Consider the following 14,087-nt stretch of genomic DNA (forward strand, 5'->3'; position numbering starts at 1 on the left):
TAAAAACACTGGATTTGAACACACCAATAAGTATTTTCTGAAAGTTTTGACGAAACTCAATATTTTACCATTACATAGCTTCCTCCGGGAGCAATTTGAGTTTCGTCAAAACTTCTAGAAAATACGTTTTGGTGTATTAGAAGTTTAAATTAAATATTTTTAGAAAATGTCGGTATGGATGTGTGTGTGTGTGTGTGTGTGTGTGTGTGCCGTGATAAATTCCGAAACTATACAGGCAAAGTTATTGAAATTTTGCATGATGTTTTGTTTTTTCATTGTGAATTCGGAAAATGTAACCTGGCTTGGTTTTAAATAATGTACTTTTGTTTCATGGATTTCTTTAAAAGCTTGCAAATCTATTTTTTGCGCCTTATTTATCTTCTTATTGTTACAAACAATTTAGCTATATTATAAATTTGTATGTGTACTTATGCGCGTGTGTTTGTGCGTGCGCGAGCGCGTGTGTGTTTATTGCAGATACAATGACTTCGAAATTGCATAAAAATCCTTAATTTAATTTTCGACTACCATGTTCTATTAAAGTTCTTAGTTTATTTGTTTAATGTTTATTTAATGATTTACTACATTACCATTCATTTCTATAAGATCTATGTAAAATAAAAGTCATATTAATTTACAGATTCATAAGCTCCTGCAGGATACATTAATAAAATATTTCAAGACTGTAAAGCGTGTATCAGAAGATATGATTAGAATAAAAACACGCAATTATTAAAAATTTGTTTTACAAATGTAAAAAATTTAATATTCATCAATTAAAAATAAAAAAGTTTCAAGGAGTGTGGTATTTTGTGTTTCAATTTGATTATGTGTGTATCTCTCCCCTGTCCTCCTCCTCGTCGACCTTTCTTCGCATCATCTTCCCAATTATGAATGTTTTTTATTCTATTGTCTGTAAAAACTCGTATATTTAATGTCAGTTGTAAATACTCACACGTATATATCGTTGCTATTCATAATTAAGTCGAAACATAGGGTGCCAAATACGCGCATAGCAACAGATCGGACTTACCCCGAAGCCCGATTCTTTCGACTCAGCACAACCTCCCTTCTACGATTTCGGTCTCTCTCTCTCTCTCTCTCTCTCTCTATCTATCTATCGATAGGATCGCATACTTAGAGATACACATTCTCCGAGGTCACTTAAACACGCGTTTCTTTCTTTTATACAATAAGATCTCTCTCTCTCTCTCTCTCTCTCTCCTCATCCGAAGATGCCAAGTTCATCAAGGCCTATATTGAGGAAAACTCCTTATTGTCGGTCCCTTATGGTGCCACGCACCATAAACAGGACTCCGACACCTGGCTTGACCTCTGCTTAATTGATGAGCAGGATCGCCTGCTATCACACAACAAGACTGATACTCCTTTCATCAACGGACATGACCTAATCACTGCCACTCTCGACGTACAGATCCCACGCTACGTACCTAAATCATACTCTTACAGAAACTACAAGGGAATCTGTACCGAGAAGCTAAGGGACTTCCTTGGCACATATGACTGGTCATCTCTCGCTACGTCATCACTCGACGAATGCATCACCCTTCTTAACGCTAACTTAACGAACGCCATAAATCATCTCGCCCCATTACGGACTGTTACTCCAAGACGTAAACGTCACCCGTGGTTTACCACGGCTCTTCGTGACCTCTTGACTGAACGGGACAGACTTTACAGAGGGTTTCGCAGAACTCGTCTACCTTGTGATCGATATTATTATAGAGTAGCAAGGGACGACGCTCACGGACAGGTTGAGGAAGCCAGGCTGAATTATTATTATTCACGCCTGTCAACCCTAACTGCTGTTGCTGAGATCTGGAGAGAGCTTGAGAACCTTAGAATCACCACCTCTAAAGCACTATCACTTTCTCGCTTCTCTACAGATGACCTCAACAAACACTTTAGTTCCATCTCAAATGATCCACTGGCTCCTGCAGTTGAGGTTTTTCTGCGTACCCTCGAGAGTCTAGACTTCCCTGAGCATTTCAACTTCAAGGTTATTACAGAATCGGACGTTTTGGCTGCTGTGTCGCACTTCCACACCCAGGCCAGATGCAACAATGGCATCCCACAGGTTGTAATTTTAAAAGCACTATCCGTACTCGCTCCTTTACTATGTCGGATTTTCAACCTGTCCTTAAGCGAGTCACGCTTCCCCTCTGCCTGGAAGATGTCGCTGGTGCGAGCACTGAACAAGGTCAGTTCACCAACAGCCCTGACTGACTACCGTCCAATTTCTCTCTTACTGTCCTGAAAACTAAGGCAATCGTCCTGGGCCCCCCCTACTACATTAATGCTTTACCAACTGTTGCTAACACCTACATCAACATAGGGGGAGCCCGGGTCGACTATGAATCATCCGTGCGCAATCAGGGGTTGGTGCATGACTCCAAACTAACGTGGAAAGAGCACGTTACACAACTATGCAAACGTGCTCACTCATTAATGTATAGGCTTTACTTTTTCAGGAAAAGTACCAATCTCATGTTGCGTAAACATCTCGTGCAAGGACTCCTATTTCCAATCATCGACTACTGCTCATTGGTATTCTGTGACCTGACCCAAGAACTTGACACAAAACTCCAGAGACTCGTAAACACGGGAATTCGATACATCTATGGTGTAAGGAGGGACGAGCACATCACCTCCTACAGGCGTGAACTGCAATGGCTTACAACTGCCGGACGTAGAAAGTACTTTGCAGCCTGTTTTCTACGAAAACTGTTTAACACAGCTGTGCCTTCCTAAATCTTGGCCTTTTTTGACTTTCACGTCGCGCACAGGCCTGTGAGGGCGAGGTGACGCGTCTGGACATCCCGACTTTCAAGACGGAGACGCTGGAAGGTTCATTCCATATAAGCGCCTCATACCTCTGGAACTCGCTACCATCACGCCTTCGCAACACTAAATCCATGTCACACTTCAAACAATTAGCTATAGAATATTTTTATGCACTTGAAAACTCATAATCATCTCACAAACACTTCCACTCTTCCACTCTATATATATCATTTCACATTCACTCTATATATATCATCTCTCACACACACACACATACACACAAATTATAACTTGTTTTACTTTATACTGTTATTTTGAATTGTACAACACAATGTACAGAAATAAAACTTATTTAATCTAAAAAAAAATCTAATTTCTTTCTCTCTCTCTCTCTCTCTCTCTCAGGGTCTGTCATCTCAATGCGAACTCCCTTACGGGTCACATTGAGATGATCAGGTTCTTCTTGTCCACTCGTTCCCCCTTCCACGTAGTGGCTGTGACCGAGACCTGGCTAAGCGACAAGATATCGTCCATCCCTTCACTGGACGATTACACTCTTTACAGACGGGACAGAAACAGGAACGGTGGAGGTGTGGCTCTCTACATCCATCACTCACTGACAGCTTGTATCATCTCGTCATCTGATGGTGAATGGTCGGGCAAACCAGGTAAGCCGGAGTATCTTTTCTGTGAAATCACAGCTAAGGGAATATCGCCCATCTTCGTGGGGGTTGTGTATCGCCCTCCTCATTCTCCCTTTATCCAGGGATCTAACTTTATTGAGCAACTAACAACACACATGCACAACTACTCCACGAAGGTCATCATGGGTGATTTCAATGCTGACCAACTTTCCTCGTCTGAAGACGCCAATTTCATCAAGGCTTTCATCGACGAGAACTCCCTTATTTCTGTGCCATATGGTGCAACTCATCATAGACAAGACTCTGACACCTGGCTTGACCTTTGCTTAATCGATGAGCAGGATCGCCTGCTCTCATACTGGAAGACTGACACACCTTTCATTAATGGACATGACCTTATTACAGCCACACTCGACGTACAGATTCCACGCTACGTACCTAATACCTACACTTACAGAAACTACAAAGGAATCTGTGCTGAGAAGCTAAGGGACTTCCTTAGCGCATGCGACTGGTCATCCTTCACCACACCATCACTTGACGAATGCATCACCATCCTCAACGAAAACATCACAAAAGCCATAAATCATCTCGCCCCATTAAAGACTGTGACACCTGGACGTAAACGTCACCCGTGGTTCACCGCGGCTCTTCGTGACCTTTTAACTGAAAGGAATAGGCTCTACAGGCGTTTTCGCAGAAGTCGTCTACCTTGGGATCTATACTTTTATAGAATCGCAAGGGATGACGCTCATCAACGGGTCGAGGAAGCCAGGCTGAATTACTATTATTCACGCTTGTCTACTCTAACCGTCGTTGCAGAGATATGGAGAGAACTTGAAAATCTTGGCATTACCACCTCTAAATCTTCTCCACCTGCTCGGTTCTCTCCAGATGCTCTCAACGAACACTTCAGTTCCATCTCAAATGACCCTCAAGCTCCATCTGTCGAGGAGTATCTGCGGACCCTCGAGAGTCTAGACCTCCCTGAACACTTTATCTTCAGGGCCATCACAGAATCGGACGTGTTAGCTGCAGTTTCACATTTCAATACCCAGGCCAGGGGAAGCGATGGCATCCCACAGGTTGTAATCTCTAAAGCACTACCAATACTCACTCCTTTAATCTGTCAAATTTTCAACCTGTCTTTGAGTGAGGCATGCTTTCCCTCTGCCTGGAAATCATCGCTCGTAAGAGCATTAAACAAGATCAACTCTCCTACAGCTGTAACTGACTACCGACCGATTTCCCTACTTTGCTTTCTATCCAAGGCGCTGGAGTGGCTGGTGCACAATCAAATCTCTGAATACCTTGAAACTAGACTCTATCTTGATAGTTTCCAAACTGGTTTTCGCACTGGCCACAGCACGCAGTCCGGCTTGATTAAGCTGACTGATGATGTCAGGCTTGGAATGGACAGGAAGAAGGTCACCCTTCTGCTTCTTTTTGATTTTAGCAAGGCGTTTGATACAGTGTGTCACGTCAGGCTACTCAGAAAGCTACCCTCCTTCGGCTTCTCCAAGCAGGTTATCCGCTGGCTTGCATCTTACCTTTCTGGTAGAGAACAGGCCGTCATTGGTGACAACAACGAACTCTCTACATTCCTACCACTAAACACCGGTGTCCCACAGGGGTCAGTCTTGGGCCCCTTATTGTTCGCGTTATACATCAATGACATTGGCCTCTGCCTTGACTCAGATGTATCCCATCTAGTCTACGCGGATGATCTGCAAATCTACTGTGAATGCCCCCTTGAGGAGCTCGATTCCTGTTCTGACAAGATGAGTGCTAACGCCGAGAGGATAATGGGCTGGGCAGCACTAAACAGACTTAAGCTGAATGTTAGTAAGACTAAGGCGATCGTCCTGGGCTCACCCTACTATATCAATGCTCTACCTTCTACTGCTAACACCTATATAAATATAGGGGGGGGGCCCAGGTCAACTTTGAATCATCTGTGCGCAACCTGGGGCTGGTGCTTGACTCAAAACTTACGTGGAAAGAGCACGTTACACAAACTTGTAAACGTGCTCACTCTTTAATGTATCGGCTATATTTCTTTCGGAAGAGCACTAGCCTCAGGTTGCGCCAACATTTGGTGCAAGCACTCCTATTTCCCCTCATCGACTACTGCTCACTTGTTTACTGCGACCTGACTCAAGAGCTTGACTTAAAACTGCAGAGGCTTGTCAATACGGGAATCCGATACATCTATGGTGTAAAGAGGGACGAGCACATCTCCCCTTACAGGCGTGAGTTGCAATGGCTCACCACCGCCGGACGTAGGAAGTACTTCATGGCCTGTTTTCTTAGAAAAATTTTCAACACCTCAATACCAGCTTATCTACTAGCCTATTTTGACTTCCACGTCGCACTCAGGCCTGTCAGGGGCGAGGTGACTCCACTGGACATCCCGTCCTTCAAGACGGAGACGCTGAGGAATTCATTTTTCATCAGCGCCTCCTACCTCTGGAACAGCCTTCCATCTCAACTTCGCGACACACTATCCATATCACACTTCAAACAAGCCGCTAAAAATTATTTCTTTAATTTGGAAAACACATAAACATCGCACAAACATACATACATTCTCTTTCATCTCATGTCATCTCTCAACATCACACACACCTTATACTATATACCCTTACACAAATTTTATTTATTCCTTTATCATAATACAGTATATTTGTTATATGTACAACAAAATGTACAAATATAAAGAGCAATTAATCTAATTAATCTAATCTAATCTCTCTCTCTCTCTCTCTCTATCGATAGTTTTGAATCGAAGACGACAGATAGGATCGCATACTTAGAGACACACATTCTCCGAGGTCACTTAAACACGCGTTTCTTTCTTTTATACAATCCATCTATTGTGATTTTCAAGTAATAAACAGACACATTACCCAATAATATCTCGTGATCATTTATGACCCCGGTATTTTTGCAGCAACCGTAAGCCTCACACCTCACGGAGAACTAAACCAGGGACCCTTACACGTAACATTTTCTGGTGCTAAGCGTGGGGTTTTCTTCGCAAAATATACGGAAGTATTTTGATACCGCGATAAAGATAGATTAATCGATTATTATTTTAATCCAATAGACGGGAAACAAGGAAAGATAAACGTTGCCTGTGTACTCATCATCGTAGCCACCTTAAGGTAAGTCAAGTAAATTTTAATAAAAACTAAGAATTATACCCTAAGAATAATACCAGTGAGAAATTTTTGATTCCGATAACTAACAACTAACTTAAAATTCTCAGAAACATCAGATTCTGTGGTCTTGGATACCATGATAAAATGCGAAAAATGGTTGAATCAAATGAATCTGATTATAAAATATCAAACTTGAATGAACATCTCGGTCTTGAAACACAGAATATATTCACACACAAGGTTAACAATCCTGATACTTATCAAAGACAGTTGCAAGAATTCAAGACGTCAGCGGAACTAGCGCTACTTTTGCACGCGCAATTAACGATCGCATTACAACTTGCGGACGCAGCCGCGGCATATCCATCAAAAAGAATGATCGACACCGCGATACGTCACATATAGGGAATATTATAGGAATAAAGGTTAATTTCAATAGGTGAACTGCAATTGTTAAAAGTTGTAAAAGACCACCGTAGGGCCGTTGCTAGCCGATTAAACTCCGCAGTATAGTGGCGTTGGTAGAACGAATATAGCTTCAGCTGATCTTAAAGTAATTCGCTAAAATGCGGGAATAAGTGCCAGAGACTACGGACTGCACGTTTAAACATTGCACAACCGATTGTGTAACATCTATGACGCAAGCCGCGACATGCGCGAATGAGAAAGAGCATAAATGAAAAATGCTTAGTTAGGCTAAATGAAGAATAACAACACCAAGTTCGTTCTAGAAATCCATTATGTCTCAGAGAATCCATCATGGAGTCCGTAGCCTTTAAACATTGTACCAGCACGCGCCATCCATATAGTCAGCAACCGTACTTGATTCGCCAAGACAGTACTGAAATTCTGGCGTGGGCAGCCAAATGCTGTGAGATACACTATGAGTATGAGTGTATGCAACTATTGTTGGCAACAGGGACACTTAGAAAAAGATTGCAAGGTAAAGATATGCCAATATTGTAATATCGTGGGCCTACGTTAAATGCTTTTTGTTGAAAAATGCGATAAATAACCGACAACTTAAAAAAGAAAAACCTGAAAAGTTACTGTCAGCACCCTTAGCCACTGAGCCTTTAGTAGTATAAACTCCCTTTTCCGTACCCACTCCGACCCCGGTGCAATACGTCGCATCTGTACTGCAAGCAAATATAATGCAGGAGAATAGCGCTTCTAAAAAAAAAATGACCTACGCTGGTATTTGGGAAAACGCAAAGACGGGGATATTAGGAGTTATAACAACAATAATGGTTACAATGGTAGAGAAGATAACAGGAATTATAACAAGATATAACAATATTATAACAAGAATAATAGGAACAACAATGATAAAGATGATAATCAAAATTAGGATAATTGGCGCAATGACGGGGGATACAAGAACAAAAACACAGTGAAGAACAGAGAAGGACACGTTAACTCTCTCAAACGTCGACGTGCTCCGTCGACAGTCAGGAGAGAACTGGCGGATTTCCCGCTCGTTCTCGCGCTTGTCGGGCCGGCTAATTGGCGGGCATGCGGTAGACTTATGAACGCGCGCGCCGACGAGGCTCGCTCTCGCGCCGACGATGCTAACTCTCGTTAAAACAAGAGAAGAAAATAGAGGTGCAAATCAGTAAAAGGCAGAAGAAAATAGAAAATATAATGAAGTAAATAAATGAGATAGTTGTGCAGTTTAATAAGTAAAAAGAACAGTCAAAATGAAAGAAAGAAGCTAATGGCTAGATTTAGATTTAGATTAGATTTATATGTTTATATTGTTGTACATTATGTTGTACATATTTAAATAATAATAAGATCAACAATTGTGTAAGAAGTGATAGTGTGAAGAGTAAATGGAATGTGGTGAAATGAGATGGATGGGTGTGTATGTTTGTGTCATGTTTGTGTGTTTTCCAATTTAAAGAAATATGATTTAGCTGTTTGTTTAAAGTGTGATATGGATAGTGTGCTGCGAAGGTGAGATGGTAGGCTATTCCAGAGGCAGGAAGCACTGATGAAAAATGAGTTCCTCAGCGTCTCCGTTCTGAAGGACGGGATGTCCAGGGGGGTCACCTCACCCCTTACAGGCCTGAGCGCGACCTGGAAATCAAAATAGGCTAATAGGTAGATAGGTACGGAGGTGTTGAACATTTTCCTCAGAAAACAGGTCATGAAGTATTTCCTACGTCCGGCGGTGGTGAGCCATGGCAACTCACGCCTATAAGGGGAGATGTGCTCGTCTCTCCTTACACCGTAGATATAACGGATCCCCGTGTTGACAAGCCTCTGCAGCTTCAAATCAAGTTCCTGTGTCAGGTCACAGTAAGCCAGTGAACAGTAATCGATGATGGGAAATAGGAGTGCTTGCACCAAGTGTTGGCGCAACCTGAGGTTAGTGCTCTTCCTAAAAAAATCCCAGATTGCGCACCGATGATTCGTAGTCGACCCGGGCTCCCCCTATATTTATATAGGTGTTAGCAGTAGTAGGGGAAGCCCAGGACGATTGCTTTAGTCTTAAGGACATTAAGTTTAAGACTATTTGATGCAGCCCAGCCCATTATCCTCTCGGCGTTAGCACTCATCCTGACAGAGCAGGTATCAAGCTCCTCGAGGTGGCATTGGCTGTAGATCTGCAGGTCATCCGCATAGATTAGATGGGACACATCTGAATCTAGGCAAAAACCAATATCATTGATGTACAACGCGAACAACAGGGGGCCTAAAACTGACCCCTGTGGAACACCGGTGTTTAATGGTAGAAAAGTTGAGAGCTCCTTTTGTCACCAATGACGGCCTGTTCTCTTCCCGTGAGGTAAGATGCAAGCCAGCAGATAACCTGCCTGGAAAAGCCGAAAGAGGATAGCTTTCCGAGTAGCTTGACATGACATACAGTATCAAACGCCTTGCTAAAATGAAATAGAAGTAGCAGAGTGATCCTCTTACTGTCTAAGCCTGACATTATCAGTCAGCTTGATTAAGCTAGACTGCGTACTGTGGCCAGTGCGAAAGCCAGTTTGGAAATTGTCAAGGTGAAGCCTTGTTTCAAGATATTCAGAGATTTGCTTGTGCACCAGCCACTCTAGCGCCTTGGACAGGAAACAGAGTAGAGAGATCGGACGGTAGTCAGTTACAGCTGTTGGAGAGTTAACTTTGTTTAGTGCTCTTACGATCGATGATATCCAGGCTGAAGGAAGCGTGCCTCGCTCAGAGACAGGTTAAAAATTTGACAAAGTAAAGGAGCGAGTATTGGCAGTGCTTTGGAGATTACAAACTGTGGGATGCCATCGCTTCCCTTGGCCTGCGTGTTAAAGTGTGATACTGCAGCCGACACATCCGACTCCGTAATAGCCCTGAAGATGAAGTGTTCAGGGAGGTCCAGACTCTCCAGGGTTCGCAGATACTCCTCAACAGATGGAGCTTGAGGGTCGTTTAAGATGGAGCTAAAGTGTTTGTTGAGAGCATCTGAAGAGAACCGAGCAGGTGAAGGAGATTTAGAGGTAGTAATGCCAAGATTTTCAAGCTCTTTCCAGATCTCTGCAACGTCGGTCAAGGTAGACAAGCGTGAATAGTAGTAATTCAGCCTGGCTTCATCAACCTGTTTATGAGCGTTGTCCCTTGCAATTCTATAGAAGTATAGATCCTAAGGTAAACGACTTCTGCGAAAGCGCCTGTAGAGTCTGTTGCTTTCAGTTAAAAGGTCACGAAGAGCCGTGGTAAACCACGGGTGACGTTTACGTCCAGGTGTTACAGTCTTTAATAGGGTAAGATGATTTATGGCGTTCGTGATGTGAGCGTTAATAATGGTAATGCATTCGTCAAGTGATGGCGTGGTGAAGGATGACCAGTCACATGCGCTAAGGAAGTTCCTTAGCTTCTCAGCACAGATTCCTTTGTGCTAGGAGAAAATAAATAATAGGAAGTACTTAATAAGATTTGTCACAGCAGGACGTAAACTACCAATCGCACTAACGATATTATCCAGTAAAAGCAAGTATAGGGCCGAAAGAGTCTTTGAACTTCTTATCTTCGGGCTACCCGGGGAAAAACTTGAAGCAATAACACTAGCGTTGCACCAGATATATACTTCTACAAATGACTCAGTAGGATCGAAGGGATACAGACCAAGTTAAGTAGAGAAAGAGGAGTTAGGGCGCCATATAAAGCAGATGCTTAAGAACGATATAATCAGACCAACAGATTCACCCTACAGGTCTCCTACATACGTGATACCTAAGAAGCCTGCAGCGGATGGTACAAAAAGATGGCGATTAGTAACAGACTTTAAAAAACAAGCTTTCCACCACGGAAGAATATGGAGAGGCAGAAATAACAGAGGAAGAGGTCAGGAAATAAATAAATAAAATGAAAAAAGAGATGGCGTCCCGAGCAGATAGTATACAGAACGAAGCTTAGCTATATGGAAAGGAACAACTAGTTGAAGAACTAACGGCAATACTGAGAAGAACATGGAAAGGAGGTGGTTTACTGGAAGAATTGAGGAACGAGATGAAGGAGACAAAAAGGACTGCAGAAACTACGGAGGAATCACACTTATGAACACGGGATACAAGGTATACGCGGAGATAATAAGAGAAAAATTGAAGAATGCGCTGGAAGTAGAAGGACTACTGGATGACACACATATAGGTTTTAGAAATGGAACAGGCAAGGTCAACGTTTTATACATTATAAGTAAGACCGTGGAGATGGAACTGAAAACTGCAGGAGGAAAGGTGTATGCGTATAAAATGAGAATAGAAAGCAGAATTAGGAGGAGTGTAGTGGAGATTCATGAAGAGACAAAGAGCACGCTAAGAATAGGAGAAAAACAGGTGGGTGGCTTTGATACTTTCAAAGGAGTAAGACAGGGATGCCCGTTAAGTCCGACGTTATTTAACGTGGCAATAGCAGATACAGAAGAGGAGATGAGCAAGGTACAAGAAGGAGGACTAGTGCTAGGAAAAAAGAAGTTTTGGTCTCTATCTTACGTGGATGACGTGGTTCTGTTTGCTACGAATGCTGTATCTAAAACAAATGATAAAGAGGTATAGAAAGCTGATAAAAAGAAAAGGTTTAGAGTTAGACACCGAGAAATCCAAAGTAATGGTGTTCACGAAGGGAAAAAAGAGTCAAAAGGAAGACTCATATGGGAAGATAAGGAGATAGAAATGGTGAAGAGCTTTGAATACCTAGGATAAACATTAAAAGCTAACGGGAAAGAAGATTGACAAATCAAAAGGCAGAAGAAAAGGCGAACACGGCGTTGAATATAATATGGGGATTAGGCGAATCACTTTTCAGGGATCGCTGGACTTCAAGGATAAAGCTTTTAGATACACTGGTGAAGAGCCCTATGGAATATGGAGCAGAGATGTGGGGCTGGGAAGAAAAAGAGGAGCTAGAAATTATAGAGAGGAAATACATGAAATTGATTTTAAAATTTAATATAACAACACCAAGGTACATCTTATATCTAGGGACGAAAAGGCATGAGCTAGAGACAAAAACGAAAACGAGAGCAATGAAGTTCAAAGCGAAATTATGTAAAGCAGGAAGCGTTAAGCAGTTACGAAAAGATTAAAAATGGGAAACGAAACTAGAGGTTACAGATATTAGATGAAAGAAGAGGAAAGAAGGTGCATGCTGTGCGAGGAAAAGAAAAGACTTTGAAGCACACATTCAAGATATAAGGATAAAGGGAAATAAAAGGAAAACTTGAAGGTGATAACCAACGGAGAAGGGAAAAATTTGGGAAAATCGCTCATAATCAAGTAAAAGAAGGAAGAGAAACAGAAAGAAAGAGGCGAATAAAGGAGCACAGTGGAAACGGTAAGCAAAGCAAACAAGAGCCAAGTAAGAGCAATGGGAATCTGAAAGAAAAGAGAGAGAGAGTCAGATAAGAAAAATTAAAAGTGCGCGAATGTAAATCAAAGAGAAGAGAACAGGAACGGACGAGACAGTGGAACACTGCGAGGAAAGAAACGCGGAGGTAACGGAATACCGTGATGAGCGGGACGAAGAGGACCGGAACAGGAACAGAGCTGAAGGTGACTGCAGACGACAAAGTGGAAAGAAGTGAAGGGGGAAGGGACTGAAAACACGTGTAGCCTCAAAGAGGTAAGAATCGCAAACAACAAGAGTCACAAACAGAAAGAGCCAGTTGGCAAATGAGTAAAAATTTGTTTTTCTTTTTGTTGTGAGAGACAGGAACAAATGATAGATGTCGCATAACGAAAGTAAAAGAAAAAGGTATTTAAGAGACCTGAAAGAAGAAGTAGAGAGCTGAAGAGCAAAATCGAAAATTGAAAGGGAGAAGAGAGAAGCAGCCGACTGAAAACTGCAAAATGTGGAGGAAGAGGTACAGAGTCTGAGAGGAAAGTTGAAAGGACTGTAAAAAGACATGGATAGGAGTAAGGATAAGAGGAGGGAAAGAATAGGAATAATGAAGAAGAATATAAAGAAGGAAAAATTGCCAACAAAGAAGAGGAGAAGGATGGAGGACAAGAAAAAGGAGAGAAGAAGAGCGAAAGATATGAAAGCGAGAACAAGAAAAAAAGAGAAAAAAGGAAGGGATAATCATACACAAGAATGACAAGTGGGAAGAGGACGAGTCATTAGAGAGCTGGCTGGAGGAGTTACTAGAAGGGACAGAATGAGAGATAGAGGACACAAGAAATGCAGAGACAATAATATTTCAGACCAGGGAGGAAATAGAGAAAGTATGGGAGAAAAAGAGGAAGATTAACGAGAAAGGGAAGGTGAGGATAGAGCAGTGGTTAAACAACAAGGAGAGAAGGGCCAGACATATTATCCTAAGAGAAAACATCGCTATAAGCGAAACGCTTTGCTTTTCACATGAGGCACTCGCCGATATTTAAAGGTTCGCTGATAATTCTGTTACTATAAGGTTAAATAAGATTTATATTTATGGAGCAAATTATATCATTCTGTGCGTTTAAAGTATAAGCTAATGTATTTTAGCAAATTAATAATTTTCAGATTTTTCGTAAAAGCCATGGAGCTTGTATTTTATTGCAAAGTATAATGTTATTGATATTTCATTATAGTAAAAAATTGCATAAAAATTTGTTTACGATTAAAATTATGATTAAAATATGATCTTATCTTAATAGTCAAGTGTAATACCTAGGAGTCATCCTAGACAGTAAGGTGTCCTGGAAGAAACATCTGGCATACGTGATTGGCAAGGTCACGGCCAACCGGTGGCAAATTAGAAGGATCATAGGGAGAAACTGGGGTCTGTCGCCAGAAGCCTTGAGATGGATGTATTAGGCCGTACTCAAATCCAGAATGATGTATGGTTCGGCAGTGTAGTGGACCAGAACGGCCCTTTCCACGTCAAATATCCTTCTCGAACAGCTAAGAAGCCAAATTGTAAGGAGCATCTCAGGTGCTATGAGATCAACACTAACAGCGACACTGGGAATGCTGCTTGATTAAGAACCACTCAGGGTGACACTGGCTGCAGCGA

General features: G+C 42.0%; 1 protein-coding gene across 10 annotated transcripts in view; it reads left to right on the top strand.

Moving 5' to 3' along the window:
* Positions 1–806, top strand: part of LOC100678509 (nuclear pore complex protein Nup160 homolog) — a 311,275-nt gene extending 310,469 nt beyond the window's left edge. For 6 of the 10 annotated variants that reach the window (XR_004345105.1, XR_004345104.1, XR_004226940.2 and 3 more), the window contains one exon: positions 641–763. Coding sequence is in view for 6 of the 10 variants with exons in the window: in XM_031925505.2 (XP_031781365.1) it covers positions 641–736 (96 nt within the window). In the remaining 4 variants the exon portion in view is untranslated. Of the gene's footprint in view, positions 1–640 lie in introns of all 10 variants that reach the window. The other 4 variants (XM_031925704.2, XM_031925669.2, XM_031925542.2 and 1 more) reach the window with 3 other exon arrangements.
* Positions 807–14,087: the final 13,281 nt, after the last annotated feature.

The sequence above is a fragment of the Nasonia vitripennis genome (assembly GCF_009193385.2).
Source record: "Nasonia vitripennis strain AsymCx chromosome 1 unlocalized genomic scaffold, Nvit_psr_1.1 chr1_random0002, whole genome shotgun sequence".
NCBI lineage: Eukaryota > Metazoa > Arthropoda > Insecta > Hymenoptera > Pteromalidae > Nasonia > Nasonia vitripennis.